This window comes from Tinamus guttatus, unplaced genomic scaffold (genome assembly GCF_059628265.1).
Source record: "Tinamus guttatus ecotype Peru unplaced genomic scaffold, ASM5962826v1 Tinamus_guttatus_pri_ptg000548l, whole genome shotgun sequence".
Taxonomy (NCBI): Eukaryota; Metazoa; Chordata; class Aves; order Tinamiformes; family Tinamidae; genus Tinamus; species Tinamus guttatus.
Genome location: NW_028289082.1, coordinates 1,592,483 through 1,614,361, shown reverse-complemented (window position 1 = coordinate 1,614,361; position 21,879 = coordinate 1,592,483). Strand labels below are relative to the sequence as shown.

At 41.7% G+C, this 21,879-nt stretch overlaps 1 protein-coding gene across 1 annotated transcript in view; it reads left to right on the top strand.

Moving 5' to 3' along the window:
- The first annotated feature begins 1,282 nt into the window (after nt 1-1,282).
- FZD3 (frizzled class receptor 3) overlaps nt 1,283-21,879 on the top strand; it is a 37,635-nt gene continuing 17,038 nt past the window's right edge. Inside the window, exons 1-2 of the mRNA XM_088534346.1 lie at nt 1,283-1,339; nt 6,149-6,663. Of these exons, the coding sequence (XP_088390472.1) occupies nt 6,475-6,663 (189 nt within the window). The 5' untranslated portion in view covers nt 1,283-1,339; nt 6,149-6,474. The remainder of the gene's footprint in view (nt 1,340-6,148; nt 6,664-21,879) is intronic.

Genomic DNA, 21,879 nt, shown 5'->3' with positions numbered 1-21,879 from the left:
AAGTTATTCACGGACCCTCTAAGACTTGGTTTACTGAGCATGGTTGTCTGTTGCCAAAGGTGAAATCTGCCCTTGTCTTCCCTACACCAAATGTCCCTGTCGTTGGCAGGATCTTCCTTCTCCAAAAGTCTCGGATCACGCCGATCCAAGCAGGAATCTGCGGCACACTGTAGGGGTTGCAGCAGCTTTATGCACTAAAATGTCCATAAAAATGTGCATAAACTAAAACGTGGCCGGTGTGGTGTATGCACCAGGGGCTGTCAAGGTCTGCAGCTGGGGCCCCACTCCTCTTCAGCACTAGTCGTTATCTTTGGACTCCTTGCCCAAAATAACATTCCAGAGATTGCTCCAGCTGGTTCTTCACGTATCCGCGGATAAAATTCATCCAGCTCAGCTGATCCGAAGCACAGCCAAACAGCAAGAGACAGGAGATGAGGTTAACAAGCTTGAAATATATACAAGGCAAACGTTGGTTCTCTGTGCAAGAAAGGGAACTACAGAAGCATCTAATAATATCCTAATAATATATCAATATTAATAATATCTAATCTTTTCCTAATAATATTAGGAAAAAAAAAACACAAGTCAGTGGCAGGTATAATAAATACCAGAGAAAAAGAGGTTTGGGGAAAAGGCAGAGGAAATAATTATTTTTTTGAGCACACATGGTGTTTCCAAGCTGCTTGTCTGAGGGATGCGCAGAGATCTCACTGAAGGCAATAGAAATCCTTCCACAGATTTCCCTACCAGGTGGGTCAAGCTCATAGCGCAAAAAAATCACCTTTAATGTTAATGATACTGAATGAGCATATCGTATCCACCGCCCGGCCCGGCCACCATCACCTCATGGGCAACTCCGGCGCTCCCCGCACCGCCTCCCGCCTCCCTCCTCCCGGCAGGGCCGTGCTGGGGCCTGGCCCCTTCCCACAGGACACGCTCCCCTGTACCCCCCCACATTCCCCCCGGATCGGGCCGGGCCGGGCCGGGCCGGGCCGGGCCGGGCCGCCCCTCGCCCTCACCAGGCCTCCTTCCTCCCACCAGGCCGCCTCGCGTCGCCATGGCAACCGCTTCCCGCGGCCGGTGTCCCTCCCTCCCCCCCCCGCAGGAGGGCGGCAGCCAATCAAAACTCGTCGCCGGGATGGGGTTGCGAGGGGGGGCTTCGGCTCATCCTAGCAACCTGCCCGTCCCTGGCGCTGATTGGTTCTCTCGGCTCGGCGGGGCGGGGCGGGGCGCGGCGCGGGGGCGGGGCGCGCGCGGGGGCGCGGCCGTTGCGGCCGTTGCTGCCGCCGCCACCTGAGGGGAGACGCGGCGGGCGGAGCGGCGCGACCCCCGCGCGGAGGTAACGGCGCGGCCGGGCCGCGGCTTATCCCCGGGGATGCTGGGTTTTATTATTATTATTTTCCCCATTTTATCCCTCTCCTTGCTCGGCGCACGCCGAAACACCCGGTACTGGGGGCGGTGTTGCGGGGGGTGAAGCGGCCTGTGGGCGTGGGGACGAGCGGGGCCGAGGCGCGGCGGGCGCCTGAGGGCCGGGGATGCTGCTCCTTTATGTCCCCCCGCTTCCCTTTCCTGCGGTGGAGACCGGCGAGGGGAAAAGGGGTCAGTCTGTCGCCGCATTGCTCCTCACAGTGCGGTGGGGGCCCTAAGGGAAGGGGCTTCCTCCGCCCCTTTCCACCTGCAGCGAACCCAGGAGGCTGCTAGTCCCACGCACTTCCCTCTTTATTTATTTATTATTTAGTGAATGTATTGTTTTGTAATGCAGCAACAGTGTTCCAGGAGGAAAGGGATGCTATTCCCACCCCAGCTCCCCTGCCTTTACCTCGGCGGTGCAAGGGCCCCTTCCCTGTGCAGTGCTGCAGGGACTCAGAGTGCTAGTTCCAGGCACATTGCACCCTCCTTTCCTTCCCCCCTCTTTGCAATGCAGCAGGAGATCCAAGGGGATCCCTGTGCACACAATTCTTCCTTCTTTCCCCCATTAAAGCATGCTCAGGATGCGCAGGGATGCCAGCCAGCTTCCTCTCTGCTTCCTCCACCTTGCCTTGGCATATGCAGTCCGAGGCTGGGATGCTGCATCCATCCGGCTCCCGCTTTCTTCCCCTGCCCTTTGTAATAAGATGATGCTCATCTTGTCCCCCTTCACGATGCAAAAAGAGGCTCCCTCTTGCACCCCTGCTGTTCCGAAGATGAGTGAGGGATGAGTCCTTTTTCCCTTCCCTCTATATCCATGGAGAAGCTCAGCTGAACAGGATTCTGCCTTCCCATACTCCCTGCTGCAGTGGAGCTGGGAGCAGAGAGAAGAGAAAGGAGATGCTCTGCACCATCCTGCCTCCTGGCACCATGACGAGGAGTGCGGACACATGGAAAAGCAGGGAAATGTCCCTCCATCCTCTCCCAATTACAATGGACGATGTGTTATAAGGGAGCTCTCCCTTAATAAGCAACAAAAGCACAGCCCTGGAGTTTCTTTCCCATTAATGGGAATGCAGTGAGGAGAAGATGTTATTCCCCTTTTCCGCCTTTACGTGGGTGAGGATGGGCTGCACTAGGATGCAGTGCAGGGAGCTCTTCTTCTTCCATGAGCAGAACCAGGTGGTGACAATCTCCCCTCATGCCCCTCATTTTACAGGAACGATCTAGTTTGTTGTGTCATCCCATTTCTCTGGGACAGGTAACATATATATAATATATGTTAATATGTTGAAACATATATATAATATATGTTTATGTGTTTAAACGTACATTATATATGTTTAAGATATAATATATTCAGCTACATATGCTCTTTCTGATGTCAGGTGACTTTTCATTATTTTTTCTTCTGCCCCCATAGTAACTTTGAAATTCATTTTATAAAAAAATTCCCTTGTAGGAGTCAACCCTTTCACTTTATGAATTTCACTCTTTATGATAATCTTCTATGTGTGTCTTAGTCTAGCTTTTAGAGCAGAAATTGGATGGGCTTCTAGAAATACAAATAGCATATAAATCCATAACCACACTAATTAACTCGTTGTTTCCTACCCTTTTTGCCCATAGCTTTTTTTTTTTTTTAAACATTGCCTTGGGGTAGATAGGTTGGTATCCCCTCCTCCTCTTTTATCCCCAGTGTCATGAAATATGTTTTTGTGCTGTTTTGTTTTCATATACACATATAAAAATAACCACAAAAATTCACATGTTGAGGTTAAACAAGGAGCATACAAAACTGGATCTGTGGTAAAAAGCTATCCTGAAACTAAAAATTGCATATTACAGCACTCATTTGTCTACATAAATTATTAGGTTATCTGTGTTTGACAGTAGTTTAGAGCCAAACCGTTAGAAAGCAAAAGTTTAGCCTCTTTTGACTTTTGCACTATGGTTTTATTTATTTATTTATTTATTTTTCTGAATTTTACCCATTTTTTATTTCACCATGAAGGGGCCCTGGGTGACTGAATTTTAGAACTTTAACGTCCTTTTCTGGCTCTAGTAAATATTACCTTTATTTCTTTCTATGCTACTGTATAGTAGTAAGATCTTGAGTGTAAAATAAGGTGCGGTGAGGACTGTTGCCTCCCTTCTATCACCCACCTACCTTGTAATGTTTTGCTGAGTCTGGGTGTGTGTCTGTTCTCAGTCCAAGGTGTGGGAAAGTCAGAGGACTCGTGGATTTGTTTGGAGTCGCTGTGCTGTGAATGTCATTAATACGATGCTTTCTATGAAGTGTGCTTGGAATTTTTCCTAAGAAGTGACCAGGCTCTAGATCCTGACCTGGATCTACCCAGTGTTTGTGGTGAGACAATTCCTGCTGTGGGTACAGATCATCTTCTGTTGCTTTTGAACTTCTCTTATGAAGCCTCATCTAATTAATCACTGCTGGAGTGGCCTCTGAGTTATAGGGACCACAGATCTGTGCTAAAGAAGCAATTGCTAATCCAAAATTAGCAAATTGGAAGTTTGCTTCACTTGAACTATTGAATAGTCTTTTTGAATTGATGGGCAAAGTATTTAAAAAAATCTTGATGTGAAACCTTTTTTTTTGGTGAATATGGGGGAATCATTTTTAAAATCAGAGCACCAGATAAAGGGGGTTGGTAGCTTGAATAAAACTGAGCAGGAATTTGTTGTGACTCTAATTTGTAATACTCTGAAATACTCTGAGCAGGAGGTAAGAATCTGCAGAAAGCCTCAGGGTTAAGGAGTGCTGCCTGGATGCTAGAACAGCTGGTGTCTTTTTTTTTTTTTTTTTAAAGATGCACCGAAGTGTTGAAAAACAAATCTGAGGAATGATTTTCTTTCGGTCAAAGGGGCGCAGCTTCGGTCAGAGGGGCACGTGAATGCAAAATTGGATAAAAATCAGGCATGGTCAGACTTAAGTAGTGTGGCTGATTTTCATCTTTTAATTTAAATGTGCTGTCTGTTCTTCCCAACAGTATTTGCTTGCTTCAATATATAAGCAAGATGTTTTGATTTGAGCAATACTACTTGATTCTACTGCCTAGCTTGAGGTTTAGAAAGTTCTGTTTTTGCTTTCTTTGTAATGTTATATTTTTCCTAGGTTTGGGATAGTTTTTACTCTTCGTGTTCTTTCCTTTACATACTTGAGTCCCTGTCGATAGCGGGGAGGGACTAAGCAGCCTGGAAGCAACATGTCAATGAAGGTAAATTACCTTCATTATGTTTAGCACCTTGGTCTTTGTCCTGTTTTCCTGTTTGTTTTTGACAGCCAGTCTCAAACAGTAGCAGTCAAAATCATTGTCACACATCCCATCAGAAATGGCTGGTGTATATTCTTTCCTCACCATGAGAACGGCTGTGTAAATGAAAGTGTTTTTATATATACAACTTTTTGGGGGCAGCTGATACAACTTTTCCAGGAGGGGTCTGACAATCAACTCTTTTTTATGTCTTACTAAATTTGCATTAAGGAAAGGAGATTTTTTTTTTCTTTTCTGACTTGCAGAATTTTCTTTTTTCAAAAGTCTGCGGAGAACAATTACTCAGGACTGGAAGTCTGTTCAATTTAGTTATTGCTTCCTCTTGGGAGTATTGTTGGAGTGCTTAGGGTTTTCTGGTTCAAACAGAATTTCCAAATCTGCTGCCTTTTAATGCAGCCCATTATTATTATTATTATTATTATTATTATTTTCAAAGCAGTTGGCTGAATTTTGCAGGTTCACTGCTATAAGACAAAGCTGCTAAAGAAAAGGATTTCTTTGTACTCTTTCAGCACTGACTGCTGCTCTTGCTGCTTTCACCTGGGATTCCCAAGTTTGTTTTTCCAGCAGACTGGTGCAATATGCTGAGTCCCTGTTCTACTTGTTCTACCTCTAGCCCCTTACTGCTGAGAAAGTGCAGATCCAGCCCTAGGCAATGATTGCTGTTTAAATTGGCTCTATAGGTATTAAGGAACTGGCAGAACAACCATAAATAGCCACCTTTGCAGTTTCCATCTTACAGTGTGTGGAGAAAGGGATGGTCAAAATTTGCTGTCTTCTGGCTTATCCTCAGCTTTAGGGTGGTCTCTATAGACACCATACTGCTGATAGCAAAGAGAAAGTGCTAAGAGGGGGCCAATATATTAATATTTTGTGGCCAGCCTGTGTCTAGGATTTGTGTGTGAGTAAAGTAGCTGTCTTTAAGGACAGCTAGCCAAGCTGTGAATGCGACGTGCTGGGCAAAACACTAGTCTTCAATGCTGCAAGTTGTGACTTGTGTACTGGTGCTGGCGACGAGTGATTTGTTTTTGTTTTATAATTATTCAGCAGAAGTTATGGGACCATGCAACTAAAGATACTATCGTGGTGAATGTACCCGTGGAGATGCTGAATCATAAACAGTGTGGTTTCAATGTGGTCAACAGCTGTAATTATCACTTGATTAAATTTAAAGTGTGTGTATTATTTTTTTTTTAATATTTACTTCATAGTAAATATATTCTTCTTTTTCCCATCCATTTTAGATAAATTTTACTGCACACCACTTTTTTTTCCCCTCACAAGAAAAAAAAAATCTGCAACTGGAATTAAGACTTGGCAAGAGACCTTCTAATCTTTCACTTGTTTCTTACACTTGATGATTTCAAGCAATTTGTCTGGCAGATGATCTAGCGTTAAATACTTAATAAGTTACAGGACTCTTTATTGTATTCCATTTTTTATTTCAGGCCATCTAACAAAAGAAGAACTTAATGCTGCTGCTGTTCAGTCAGGATGGAATCAGTTGTGTGGGAATGTGGATAAACATCTGCATGTCTTAACCTAATACCTACTCTATAATAATGTGAAAAGAAGAAGCAAGATGTTTCACACCTCTGCCTCCAACACATCACCAGGACTTCACAAACAGTGTTGTATACAAAGAGCATCCAAGTTTTGAAGAGCCTTAAAGAAGGACTATAAATACTGGCATTAAATTGAAGTGTAAAGGTACGTGAGGCATTAAAAGCGTTTTCTGACTGGGCTCCATAACTGGCCCCGTTCGTGTGGAAGGATGGCCGCTCGCTGGATGTTCTGTTACCTTTGGCTTTTGGATGTTTTGGTTGGGCACACAAGGGGGCACAGCTTATTTTCGTGCGAGCCGATCATCTTGCGGATGTGCCAGGATCTGCCTTACAACACCACCTTTATGCCTAACCTTCTGAACCATTACGACCAGCAAACAGCTGCATTAGCAATGGAGGTAAGATTCCATCTACTTTTTTCACCAGTATTTGTTTTAAACCTTTAATTGGCTAATTTGTAACAGAAATTCAAAAGATGTGTACATAATTTCAATATATAAACAAATACTACTTAGAAAAGATGTATTGTAATATATACTAAAATATTCTATGACTGCAGAATTTGCCTAATTTGGTATAACTGAATGTGAAATACTCTGGATGTGCTTGTGTGTTAGCCCGTTACTTTAAATATTTAGACAGATGGAGAACGCATATTTTGAATGCTGTCAGCTAACTACAAACCAGAAAGAAATGCATACGGAACAATCAATAAAAGATTTGTCATTTTGAGTAGTATGTTCTTCAGTGGTTTGGTAGCATTTGGCCTTTTCTTACTCTGCAAAAATTGGACATGAATGAAATACAAACAAGAGATGGGTAATTTACCAATACACCTTTTTTTTTTTTTTTTTTTTTTTCCAACTGCAAGTAGATCTAATGTCTTGAAGTCAATTTAGTTAACCTGTTTTTGTCCTATATCCAGACTGGCAAGCTGGTATACTTGTACTTTTCTTGTTATAATATTGTTACTAGCCACCATCATCTCCAAAAGCTTTCCTTGGGTTTACGTGTAATCATTTTCTCCTTTTTTAATTAGGTATATGACAAATTGTTCATTTCTTCTTCGGAATGTAGAACTTGGGGCATTAAAAGAACCAAGATAACCAGATTAACACCTCAGAGACCTGGGGGTTTTGTTTTGGTTTTGCCCAACTAAAAAAACTGCTCAATAACAGTTACTTGGGAAAGCCAAGTGAGGCTTATGCAAAAGGAAGTCTTGCCTTGCAAATGTCTTGGGATTCGACAAACATGGATAACAGTGATCCAGCTAATAGTCTACTTGACTGACCAGAAAATATTTTTTTAAAACTTGCATCCTGAATGTATATAAGAAAGTCATAGTAAGAATAGACAATTGCTAAGATTGGAAGTATCTCATGGAGGTATATGCATAAATGATCTAGAAGACAGTTCGCAATAAGGTGAGAAAGTCTGTTGGGACTATTGTGAACACCTTAAAGCTTAGGCCAAACCAGAGTGAGGAATTGTAAAGATCCCTGTGAGATGATTTTGTACCTTGAGCCTTAAAACAGTGGAGGGAATTCAAACTGGTAAATATGTGGGTTTTTTTATAAGTACAAGGTATGTCAGGAGGAAATAATAATCTTCAGACCAGTGGTAGTGGTCAGCATGTTTTCTTGGACTTGGATGGTTTTGTTCTGTTCCTGCCTCTCTTGTGCTTCTCCGGTATCCACAGTTACTGAATTATGAGTGTTAGAGGATATATCCACGTCTGTTCCCTTTATAATATGATTTTATGGGCCTATTGTTGCTGAATTTGTCTAAATTATTTTTCGAAGGCAATACTACGTACCTAATCCTTTAGTGAAAGCAAACTCCAGAAGTTCACGAGCAGCGATGTAAAGAAGGATTATTCTCCAACTTATTTTAAACCAGTCTTCTGCTAGTTTCACTGAATACCCTTGTTGTTCTAGCATTGTGCAATATTGTTCTGCATTGACTTCCTCTGCTGCATTTGTGATTTTGGAAGCCTCCGTTCTATCCCTCAGGCTTTTCCTCTCCAATTAGAAAAGTCCCAGCTGTTTGGGATTTTTTCTTGCAATTGAACTGCTTCATTCCAGGAACGGTTTTAGTTATCCTTCTCCGAACTGTTTCCAGCTCTCTGTCCTTGCGGAGATGCAGGGATGAGAACGGCACGCAATACTCCACATGTAAGCACGCTAAGGATTTAAAGAAAATGATACTTTTTGTTGTTGATAACGTTGGCCATTACTAAGAAGTTATCTTGTCTTTTTTGGCTTTTGTTGCTTGCTAGGCCAAATAATTTCAGAGAATTGTCAAAATATCCCTCTCGCTCTCCCTAATAGTCTGTTTATGGCCGCTGCTGGAAGCACAGAGGTAGATGATGTAGACCCTCTGTCCAAACCAGAGTGATTGTTATAATTGTTCTTATCTTTTCCAAATAGCTTTCTGCTAAGGAGAGAAAAAAGGGAATCTTCTTGATGCCAAGGTAATTTTTAAATGTAGCATAGGCCAACTGGTATTATATCCTATAAACACTAATGGGAGCATATGTAGTATTCCCTACTGCCAATTTAGTATAGGCCAGTGGTTTCAGCCTGGGGATGTGCTATAGGCGACTCCGGAATGCAGCACAGAAATACAAGGCTGTTGTCAGTACATTTAAATTCACTGTGCAGAGGCCTGCACCTCCATTCCAGGATTTTTTTTCCCCAGGCAAAGCCCTAGAAAAAGAAAGAAAAACTACAGGTTTGCATTAATATATTCTAACTCCTCAAATTAACCCAGATTCTCCCGTACTTTGTAGTAAGAAGGATTAGCATTTAGCATTTTAGCCTATATTTCAAGCTCGAGTAGAATGGAGGGAATACTCACGTTGTGAACCGAATGAGGTCAGGTAAAACCTGTGTAGTCATATTTCTGGGTAAATAACACTACTTAATTTTCTCCACACACAAAAGGACATGGCAGCAAAGTCAGTGTGATTTAATCTTGTGTACTGGGGGAGAGGAGTCCTGTAATTAAGTTTTCATTGGCACTTTTCAGCAGCAGTTCATAATAAAATTTGTTTGCTTTGATTGTGGGTGTACACGCTGTGCCACTAGCCAAGATTAGCATATAAACTGCAGGGGGAAAAAGCCTGTTACTGGAGTTCAGTATGAGTGCTTTAAAACATAATTTATGACACCTATGTTAGTATAAAACGTGCTAGTTTTCATTGTTTCCTCATCTGTTTTACATATTAAAAAAAAGATTTTTCTAAAAGCTTCTATTACAATAAAGAGTAAACTTGAAGCAAAAAGAAAACTTTTGCAGCTGCTGTGTTGCCTTCGATAAGCAAAACGTGCATCTCTCCATACTGCTCATGGCTGTGTTGAAGGAACTGCTGAAAACTTTTCACTTGTTGATGTCTCGAGACTTCAAGAAATACCTGTAGTCGCCTTTTTGAGTCTTTAAACTAATGTAGTTCCTTCAAAATTAACACAGAGGTTAGTAATCCACTTTAGCAATGGTTTCTTGTGTAGTTCCAGCAATACTGGTATTAACCACCTTGATTAAGCGAAGGAGAATAGACTATTACATCTCTGCTCCCTCTTGGTATATGGCGATCCATACTATAATCCAAACGTCTGCCTTTATTAATCCTAGAAGGGAGAAACTGCCTTAAGCTTCCTGCTGTGCCGCATCAGAAGGAGCTGCCTTAATCTGGGAGGACCGCAGGGAGGGATTTGTGTGCGTGGGGGCCTGCAGCCATTATTTTGTTCCCAAGTATCTCTTAAGGGAATTACTCCTCCTGATTGCGACCAAACACCAGTTGCACTGGTGCAACCTCCGACAACATCTGCCTGGCTGGAGTTGAGACCAACGGTTTCCACATCCCTTCCTTTCCACAAGCAGCGCTGCCTGCTGATGCCAGGTGTTAACTAACACACCGGTGACTCTCGAGTATCGGAGAGCTCGAGGGCAAACGCTCCTCGGAGCAGCTCCTGGCCGAGCTGCGAGCCCGGGAGCTGTCCTGCAGGGCAGTCCTGCACGCCAGGAACCGCAGCAGCCCCGGCACGCTGCGTTTCCTCCCTCGCTGATCCGTGCTTTACACCATCCTGTTAGGCATAAGGTCTTCTGAAAACTTTCCTTAAGCTCTAAACAGGCCACTCCTCTGCTACACTAGCACAGTCTGCGCTAGCTCTGCTGTTAACGCTTTATTCTGGACGTGTTGGTGATAATTGTGGGGATGATACCACACCGTGATGCTGCCCCGTGTCCTTTGCGTGATGTAGATCACGTGCTGGGCTGGATGGTGACAGTGGAGCAGCTCAATGGCCCTTCCTCCCCTGAGGAGTCTGACCTTGTTTAGCCCTCTTGGGGATGATCATCGCTACAATGTGAAGATTTATCTTCACACCCCTTTTCATGAATTCCTATTTCTCTGGCTTTGAAGGATTTGCTTACATGTAAGCTTAGAAAGCAGTGGGTTTTAGCTGCCTTAATTTAATTTTTGTGGACAAATATTTTTATCAGAGAATAAGTAACTAGCAGTAGCCTGCTGGAGCTTGCGAGCACATTACTAAAATATTTGTCACTGATGAAAAGAAGGGGTTTCATATGATGATTGCCAATGCTTTTGCAGTTAAATGTGCTGCTCTCTCTCCCTTCTCCTTACCTTGATCTTTATGAGATCTCACAGATGATGCTGGGGATCAAAGAGACTTTAAAGGACTGCAGGCAGATACAGTGAAGGGCTAAATGGGTCCCTCTGGGTGAATCCAGAAGCTTTTTCTTTGGGGATTTTAGTGGAGGTCAAAGGCTCTGGAGATGAGACAGCACAGTCACCATCTGGACAGAGGAGATAACGCATCATTATTTCAGAGTCACTCACAACTTCTACTTCCACTTTGCATTTCAAAAAAGAAATGACAGGCTTAGGGATGCACCATGGCGAGGGTGGTTAGCATGTGTAGGTGGGAGGTGCAGAGGGGGAACTAAAAAAATAGTGTTATCCCACAGTGACTTCTTTTATTTCTTCTTTCCTGCAGTGTGAGAGAGCTGGAAGGGCAGAGCAGTAACAGACTTGCATGCAACCGGCCTGTCAGTGGAGCAGGGTTCACCAGCTGGGAATCATTGGATTAATATAAAAAAATCCAGTCACTGAGCCTCAAATATTTAGAAGGAAAGTTACTATTTCATGGATTCTGTCACCAAATAATCAGCTAGAAATGTGAAGGCACCTGAGGTTTTTTTCTTCATATTCTTTCCTAGACTTAGTGGTGTACCAATTCTTGCAGAAAAGACAAAGTGTGTTGCAGGGGAAAGTGCCTGCTATGAGATGTCTGTACTCTTGCCATCTAATTATTATTTATAAGTTTGTTTATATATTTATAAATACGTATATAGTTTTTATTTATAAAACATAGTTTCTTATTTGTAGCAATATTTTTTTCTCCTCCCCTTGGAGAGTCTTGGAACCTTCGAAGTAGTTTATTTTTTCTACTTCAAGTGGAAAAGAACCTGGGTGAGAAAGTAACTTATGACTAAAAATAACATCAGTAGAAGATGGAGTTATCTTGTTCCCATCTTCATATTAGCATATGAGATGGGATATTGATATATTATTGGTATTTTAGATGGGAAACCTCTTTCTGTTTTCCCCTGAGTAGACAAGAATGGGAAGAATGTAAGAAGATCCTTAACTCCTTCCCCTTTAATTTCATTTTTACCCATTTTCCTCCATCTGTTTTTTCCCCTTTCCTGTGTCTTATATCCTAATCTCAGCAGTTCTCCTTGGCTTTCGATATTCAATTCTGCACCAAAAAGCTGTAGATATATAAGAACATAAAGTTAGTGCAAAAATAAGCTTTAATCAGCTGGTATTGTGTAGAGCTTCATAATTTTTGAGTTTAATTTGCAGTAAGGATTAATCCACTATTTAGTGTGTAAGCTTATGATGCTTGCAAACCAGTGCAAATATACATGCTCTTAGGAAATCAAGTTGTGCACCACCTAATTAAAGCCTACTCTTTCATTAATTTCATACTTTCCTACTCCTACCTACCCTAAATTTCTACCTCAGACAGCCCGAGTAATTCTAAGGTTAAAATCCCAGGTCCACGTAAAGGTTTTTAGATCATTCAATTGCAAAACCGCCATATTGGTCCTGATACTAAAATTACAAAGCTGCTTCTGTAGAGTGCAGGCAAACCAAATGCATTTCTAGTAGTGTACCGAGAAATTCTTGCTTTAACAGAACCTGAGGTTTGTCCGTTTGAAATGTGGCTTCAAAAGGGCAAGAGGCAAATGTTGTGCAAAGGTGATAGAAGCCCTGAGTGTATTAGGAAAAGTTAGAGCTGTTGTTATGACAGTTTTTTTTTTTTTTTTTAAATGAGGCTTCCAAGGATGCAAATTCTTGAATATCTCATATTAGGCCCTTGCATGGTCTCATATTATGCCCATCAATGTTATCCTTTTCACACTGAAATACAGCAAAATTCAAGATAATCTCAATCATGCAGTGAATATTAAAGCATTTAGAAACATCTGATGGGAAGAGCAGCAACAGGGGGACTGCACTGTGTAATTCATGCACTGATAAACCATATGGATATGCATATTTACCAGCTCCCAAGTTGCTTGCCCAGTAGTTACTGTGAATCCTGGTGTGGAAACAGGACAAATCTGAGTCAAGTCTTCCAACTGCGTCTTGTTTCCACTTTTGGACATGCAGAGGAAAGAGAACGGTAGAAATCCCATAGCCACCTTAATCTGCACTTCCATTTTGCATTTTCTGTCACACTTTTTTTGCACTAGGGGCTTAGCTAAGGCTAAAAAGGAAAGATATTTGTTTTTTTCCAAAAATCTTTTGAAACAATTGCTCCAAAGCAATAACACTAGCAGAAAATGCATGCTAGATTTTTTTTTCCCTCCATAGACCATCTCACTCTTCTCCAGAAAACTGGATGCAGCTTTTATAGTACCACACAATAAAAGAATAGAGTAGCAAAGAGCACTTTTGTTTAACACAAGGTTAAGTCTTATGCCTGTAGACCATTGGTGCTCAAAAAGCCAAGCAGGACGGCAGGTGTTAGAAAGCTTTAATTTGCCTTGCTTGGCTAACAGGCTTCCTCAGGAGAGTCATTTCAGAAATACTGTTTCCTCATCTTTTATGTTTGTTAATGAGGAGAAAATACCACATGAATATTTTCAAAATGCAGATATTAGTGAGACTAAAAAAATGAAGAAATGTTCTTTTTTTGGTTAAATAGACTGCTGCTTGCATGGTGAAAATGAACCCTGCTGCCTTGTTCATACTTTCTTAAGCATTTGAATTGTCATTCGGAGTTATTCTTTTGGAAGTGTGGAAACAAAACTTCACTGTAAAGGTTTATTGCAAGCATATGAAAAAAACATTCATTTTATGTAATGATTAAAGTGACTGATGTACATCTTAATCAACATCTATTCACAGCAGGCCTGTTTTCAGGGTCGTGGAGGCAGATGGCTCTGCATTGTGGCTAATTCTGGAGCATCTGTGAGAGGTTTAAGCAGGAATCCGTAGGAAAGATGGAACACACATGAATTTATTTTGAGCAGTCAATGATGACCCAATGTAATTGTAGTCTGTTGTAGCTTTTTACCAGCAAATGTTAGTTCTGAAGCAAGAGTGCTCTCCCAGAGCACTCGGGGATTACTGCTTTTGCTATTTATTTTCTCCCTTACCTTCCTCAAGAATATAGTCATCGCTCCTTATCTTTCTGTATGTATTTTTTCTCTGGATTAATCAAAATCAGCCAACTGATTCCCTTTTAGCTTCATCTGCTATGGAGCAAAACCCTTATTTGTTTCTTTTCTATCATATGCTGTAGTGCTGCGGGTGATTATTTGTTTTGATGCCTTAGTCTTATCTCTAGTAGGATTTGCAACTTGGACAAGGATGTAGTTGTGGTAAATGACTCCAGAAGTCTGCCCATACAAGGATGGAGTACAGCGTGTGTGTGAGATGCAATGTCACTGTTTCAGTATTAATTACCACTTCTGTTTAGTCTAAATTACTAGATAAAGACCGTTATCTTCCCTTTCTACATACTTGTGATATTCTTATTATCTAGTAACAATATTTTTAACTTGTTAGCTGACATAATAGATTAAAACGTCTTTAGTTTTCTTTCCAGCTGTCATTCCTCTTGAGCTTTTTTCCTGCAAAAAGTTAGCAGTGATCCCAGTAACCATGGACTTCTTCAAAGCTCTTTGGCTTGGCTAAGAAGCACTTTTTCTTTTGCTGGTCACTTGAAAATGATGTGTGGGTTTTTTTTTCTCTTTTTCTTGTTATGTAGTGTTGCTTCCTATTTTAGAACACTCTGATTGAAAAAGAAAAGCCCAACAGGCTTCCTCAACAAGAGAATAATAGCAAACAACTTAAGCAGCAAGAAGCAGTCATTGGAGCTTGTATCAGTCATCTTGCTGGCATGGCTGCAATTTTGTCCTTTGTTTTGGGAGAGATTCATGGTGACTTTAAAGAAAGTGAGGGTGGTTTTTATGGATTTGAATCATTTTTGTGTCAATGGGATACTCCTGCATGGCTGCAACGCTGCTGTGCTCTGTGGTTTGAGAGCAAGAGTATATAGAAATGTTGTTAATGTTCAAAGGAGTGTTCCCTTATTCCTGATTTTGTATCCTGGTCATTATAGCAAGCAGGTGCATAAGGGATTTGTGACTTGCTGAAGGAAAACAAGCCTGTTTATATCCTGCCTATAGCACTGATTGGGACTGCAGCTAAGTACCCCTGCCTTGTAAAATACCCTTAACGCTTGCAGAACACAGTGCTCTTTAATTCTGAATTCACTGTTCAATCCTTCAGTGTTTTTAACTTGAAAAACAATGATAATTCTATGAAATTTGCCTTTAAAGAATACATTCTATATGATTCTGTGGTGGCTAACTGGGAGCTGGATGGGAAGGCAGAAGAGTGAGGCAAGTGTGTCACAATATTCCACGCTGCACATCCCCATCCAACAATTTGTGGCTTGGAAATTGTCTTTGCATTAGTAATGCATGTACAGATGATTTTTTTTCACCAATTTATCTGTTTTCCTCCTGAACTCTCATGATCTTTTAGCATCTGCCAGTTTCTGCAGTGAGGAGTCACAAAATGCTTCCCACGACACCTTTAATTGAACTTACTGGAGAGGGTTTAGTGAGGAGGGGGGATCTTCTTTCTGAAAGAGCCACCTGCTGTTTTTATCTCCTACTTCCTGAAGAGACAGTGAAAAAACTAGCCCATATTTTTGTTTTGCATATCATCTGTGGTTTTACAGATCCACTTCATCCCTCATCCTCCTGCTGTCTTTTCTTCCAAGGTGCAAGAAAAACACCATAGCTAAATTCTGATGAAGTTAATGCATCACTGGCTGTTGAGATCCAGGCTACCCTGCTGTATATCCACCTGCTCTGCCAGATCTGCTGCAACTAGAGCAAGTGCTGACTCCATGTACCATGTTTTGCAGAGCTGTTGGTTAGTGCAAATTTTGAACTGGTCCCATGGAAATCTTTCTAAAGCTGCATTATATCCACTGACCTGGGAGGCTTCTGGAGCGCGTCTCTGGAGCCTTTCAAATCACAGGGGAAAATCATATTCAGTATCTTTGCAGGAGAAATAGATGAAATATTGTGTCTGCTCCGAGAATCAGCTTTGCCCAGTTTCACAGGGGTCTATTGTGATTTAACGTCATGGATTTATATGGACTTGAAACAATGAGGAATTCGGGTATTTGGTCCTTAAAGTTCTATTTTAATGAGGATTTTGGTGCTCTTGTACATGAATTTGGAAACTGTGGCCTCTAGCACGGTGCATCCCATGGGCTCTCCCGCGGGTTGTGTGTCCAGCCCGGCTGCTCCTGCTCGTCGTCCGTGCCCCGTTCCTATGGCTACCCGGCTCTCAGGGTGACAGAGGTTGGAATCCTCCTTCTCAGGAGCCAAATGGTGCCCTTTGACTCTCTCCCCTTTTCACACCCCGGCCGAGCGCGGCCTCTTGCTCCGCTCGGCGGCTTCTCCGCAAGGGGGTTCCCATGGCTACGCGGAAGGAGATTTGAAAGGAGGCGAGGAGTGAATGGAGCACAAAGACCTGCTTGATTTGAATGTGAACGAGGGAGGAAGGCTCCTTGCAGCTCATCTTTGTGTGCCAGAAATCCCAAATTTATCTTTGAAAAGTTGCTTTCAATTTGTCGAGTTGTGTATGTTCCCTGTTTCTTGATTTTCTAGAACAAGAGTTGTCATGCTGGAGGCATTGAGCAGCAAGAAACATCTTTCTTAAATTCAGTGATAGCGTTCTATCCAGTTCGACCCAGTTAGCGCTTTTTCCCCCTCTGGAGTCCATAAACATGATTCAGTTTTTAATTTTTTTTTTCCTGAGAACTTATATGCATTAAATACATGTTGTTTTTCATTAGAATGGCAATTCAGTCATCCTATCAGTTCTCTAATGTCCAAACATCCTTTTTTTGTGAAAGAATGAACGAATCAGCAGACCTGTAAGCCGAGTTCCTTGGCCTAAATACTCCAGCATCCATGGGGTGCACAGGGCACATCTTCCAGCCAGGAATATTTGCTTCTCCTAATTCCATTGCTTTTACTAATCTTTTTCCTCTTGTTTCCTCCTGTGGTTGTCCCCTTGCTCCTCCTGCTATCCAGCTAACCCCCTGCTGTGTCCCATGGTTCCTGCTTGTCTGCAGTGTTTCAAGGACATGCTCTACATGCCATGGGTGCGTTTTGTTTTTCCCTAAACCTGAGTTTGAAGAAAACTAATCACAAACGTCCTCATTATGGAGAAATAGAGCGACCCTCAAGGGCAAAATATTATTTAATCTATTTTGAGAGGTGCAAACATGCTTTTAGGGTGCCATTTAAAGGCAGAGGCACCGTGGGAATTCCTGTCAAATATTTTTCTTGTGAATTATTAACTACTGGGAAGAAAAATCTACTTGAGGAGCTTGGCTTTGGTCTTGATTTGGCAATTTTGGAGGCTTTCAGAATTGGTCATTTGGATGTTTGTCTTGTGGATATCTGCCTTCTGTCCAGTGGAAAAATGTTGTGCAATTCCAATTATTTGTTTTTAATTCTCGTTCCCTCTACTCCCCTGTCGAGTTTAGTTGTGACCTCATTAACTTAGCCCTAAATGGGAGGAATGGCATCCCCTGATCAATCTTAAATTTTAATTTACTGCCGCTGTGTTCTGGCATGTTTTTGAAAAGCGGTTAATTATTAAAATTAAAGCCACCAACTAATTATCTTAAAGCTGCTGTTTGAACAAGAAACCGATTTTCATTTAATATGCTAGGATAAATGGGGATTTTTTTTTTCCTCAGTCTTCACGCTTCTGTGCTCCCGTCTGCTGAAGCAGAGAGACCCTCTTAGAGTTCAGTAATGAGAGAAAACAAACTTATATGGGGATGGAGAGTCTCTCTCCTTCTTAATTTTTATAATTTCTAAAAATTCTAAAAAAAAAAAAAAAGAGTCAGTGTTTGGTCAGAACGTACATACTCACTGTAGAATTATAATAATGAAAGAAAAATCCATTTCAGAGACTGAAAAATCTCACAAAAGCAATCTCATTTGCACAGTGCTCTTATGTCCAACTGGACCTAGCACACAGAGAAATGCATACATCGTACCAAAATTAAAAAAAAAAAAAAAAACAGTCCCCAGATTCAACTGTCTCCAGGTCACTTTTTATTTTGGTAGTGGTTTTATTCTTCTTGTTCATGGAAACAGCCAATAATATAGGAAAAGGCTGCATAGAGCTTCTCATAGACATTGGAAGATGCAGTGTTCTTTTCTTTGCTTGTTTTCAAACTTCCAGGTGTATATACTAATTTTCCTAAATAAATTATAAATTAGATCAGCATCTGCCCATATCTTTCCTGTTACTGCGTTGAGAAGCATACCAAGTATTACTGCTTGACTTTCCTTGGGTTAACAGAAAATTGTGAAACTAATTACAAAGCCAGATGCAAGAATCCTTACAATCAAAACAATAGGAAAACTATAGTTGTTATATGAAAGGGAGGATAAAAGATAGCGTTTCTTTCAGAATAACTATAAAATACAGCATGAAATGCAGCTCAAGGGAGATTAGGAGATGGTGAGGTTTGATTTCAATCGGATTCCACCCTAATAAATGTGTAGGAGACAACAGGGCTGCAGGTTATAGGGTGTAGAGGTTTATAGGGTGGAAACCATCCTGCACTATTTATGCATGGAAAACAATTTAGTGAATTTTTAGAATTAACTGTGCCAATAAAATAGCTTAATATACTGGAATGACAGAGTAGCTTTTCTTGGAGTTTTATGTTGGGGTAGGAAGAGAAAAAGTCATCAAGCCAAGAGATCAATATGTTTAGGGCAATATTTTAGTTTAAAGAGTGAGGATGCAAATTTTCCCTATTATCCAGTTGTTAATATGCGTGTGTGTGTGTGTATATATATATATGTATATATATTTGCTGGTATATAGATATACAGGTGGCTTGTAATGTCATATTTTGTCACAGCTGTTAAAATATTAGCACTCATTTTGCAGATAGATTTTTGTTTGATATCTAGAATTAATCTCATAGTAGGAATCCAACAGATGATGCTTCTGTTTGCATCATATTATTTATGTAGATGGTTGTGCTGGATCTGTGTGATGCCTTCCTGCTTTCCAGGCATATGAACAAAACCCTTGACTTTTTCATTGCTAGGGAGGTGATATTTTATTACCTGTGCATTCTTCATGATTTTCAACTTGCGCAGTAAATATTAGGCAGTATTAAGAAAAGTTCCAGTATTGAGTTAGACACATCCGTAAATACATTTGGCACCACTAGTTTTGTTTTTTTAGTTTGTATAAGAATGCAATTACTGAGTTAACAACAGTTTCATGGTGGTTATTCAAGCTTGTCACTTGAAATCTTCAGGTTAGATTCATGCAGGCTTTCCTGAGAGCAAAATCAAGTGATCGAACCTTAATTTCTATGTACAAATAGATGCAGATCATAATGCAGCCAGATAAAGTAGGAGAGCTTTGAAGCTTCTGTTTTTCAAGCAGCAAAATTATTTATGATCATGCCTGAATCTGCCACTGAATTCCTGTACATTACAGCAGATGTTTTGGCTACTTATGGAATCTAGTTGGAGAATTTTCGCAGCAAACTGACTGCTAAGAGGAGAGCAAAGAGCGTCCTGGAGTCCCTTAAATGACAACTGCAATGTGTAGATTCCCCAGGTTAGTCTGTCCAGCCCTTTGGTGTGATTGGCAAAATAAAGAAAACACAAGTTCTCCTGCATCCTCATCCTGCAGGAAAATATGTTAAGCTGGTAGATGGATTGGCCTGTTGCACTGAGCTCTACTAGATGCTCTGCAGCATGAGCCATGGGAGAGCCGCCCTTAGCTGAGTCACACGTGGAACAGTAACAGCCATCAAGCCTGAGGGAGATGTAAGAAACCTGAACTGAATGGAGGAACGTTCAGTGTTGCTCACATTGTGTCTTAAAAATCCCAATCGACTAGTTCTGCTCTGTTTACTGTGGGGCAGATGCTGCGTCGTTCTCTATGTTGATGACAGGAAAAATGAGAAGGTTTGACAGTAAAAATGAAAAAGACGCAGATCTGAGTGGTGATTTGAAGCTTGTCACTGTCCTCTTTATATCTTACCTCCTGTTTCCTATATCTAGAAAACCATTTTTTTTTTTTCATAAGTGCGGGAGAAGTTGATCTGGTTCCTGACACAATTCCTGCTCCCAAGCTCGTGCCAAGTCTTCTAACAAATCTTCACACCAAATGCTTTTCTTCCTCCCCTCGGCAAGACACGTTTGTGAGCGCCGTGCCAACAGGGAGCTGCGTGGGCTCTTGGCTCCTGGTATCCTTCAGGGAGACCGACCTCCCTTGCTGCCAGAAATAGCCTGCGAGTGCCGGAGCGCAGGGCCCTGCTGCGCAGAGCTGGAGGAAGGAAAAGGTTCTCATTCCTGACACCCCACTTCTCATCCCGGTTATCTCCCCCCTTCCCACACGGCACTGGAGCGTTTTCCTGCAGACTTCAAAGCGCTGGGTGCGCTCGGCTCATACTTGGAAGGTTGTTTTTGCAACCACAGGATATAAGAACGTGTTATTTAGATAAAAGGTTTGATTCTATCAAGATGTACAGCCCTTGGCCAACAGTCTCTTGCCTGTCTAGGCAAGTGTGGCTTTTTCAGTCCGAATTTTTTTTCAGTCCTAAATTTTATACTGTCTAAAATGCCGGCCAGCGGGCTGTGTATTTATTTCTCTGCGATCCTTTGGATTTCTCCCAAGCCCAACATAGGATGTGTATGGAGGGGGAAGAGGAAGTTCAAGCCATCTCCAGTGTCTTTTAAAAACTAACACTTCTTGCAAATGAAAATTGTTTCCAGGACTATCCATCTGCGTTTGTTAGTTCCTAAAGCATAAAGGCCGCCGTTAGGAAAAGTGCAAGCTGACAGATGGCTGCCATCTTTTCGGTGTCTTCTGGAAGAACTTAAAATCTAAAAATTAAGCAGGGCACCTCTCTTAAGAACAAGAAGAGAGAACAGATGGCTTTGGGTTTTAGTCATGCAGACCGAGACTGATGTCACTTGCTGTCTTTTAATTACTTTCATCTTTATCCTCCTTTTTTGTCTTTCCCACAGTTGAGAAATTAGCCTCAGCTGTCTGTTTACAGCTCAAGACCAGAATGCTTAGGATGGTTTGTGTGATTGCTGCGCTTTCACAACGAAGCCAGGTAAAACAGAGGGATTTAGGTTTAAAGTGAGTAACAGAGTGATTAGCTTGTTCAACTTATACCATGGGAAAGGTATAATTTAAAAATCACACTAATTACATGGCACTTTATTGTTGAAATAACTTAATATGTATTTAAATAGGACATAGATTTTTAGTTCCAAGTTAAAGCAAACTGATTTTTTTCTTACTTCCCAGTCTCTACAGTAGTGCAGTGTCAATGCAAACCACATTGCAAGCATCATTTTTCCAGCCAGCACCAAATTAGGAGACATGGAATATCAGCAGGCCACAGTCTGGATCATAAAGGTTCACGGAGAAGATGCAGGAATAGTGTTTTTCCATGCTGGAAAGGAAAGCTAAACAAGTGACTGCAACTATTTTGCTTTTCATATCCATATCGCTGTGCAGAGCACAGTACAGCAGCAAACTTAAGTCTGTCCAGACAAGAAAACGAACGGTGAGGTAAATTTAGAATTTACATTGTGCTAAGTGTTTCCTGCTGAATTTGTCTTGGCACCGTGCATTAAAAGCAGGCTCTGGCAAATTAACTAATTGCCCTTTGTAAATAGAATCGAGTGTCTGTGCAAAAAAGCAGCGTTTCTGCGATGGCTTTAAGCTGAGCAAGAGTGCAGGGTGTCCAGAAGGAAGGGGTTTGCTCTTGCTCTGCCTCCTGGCTCTTCCTGCATCCATCACTGACATGGCAATGCGGAGCAGCCTGGCTCAAGGCTAAACTGATAGAAAATAAGAAGCCTTCTGTCACATCCCGCTATGTCTGTGGAGACTCTGCTGTTCCTGTGGGAGCTCTCCCTGGGCTTTCGGAAAAATCACTTGGACTAAGTCAGGGCTCTGCGTACATCTCATCTGA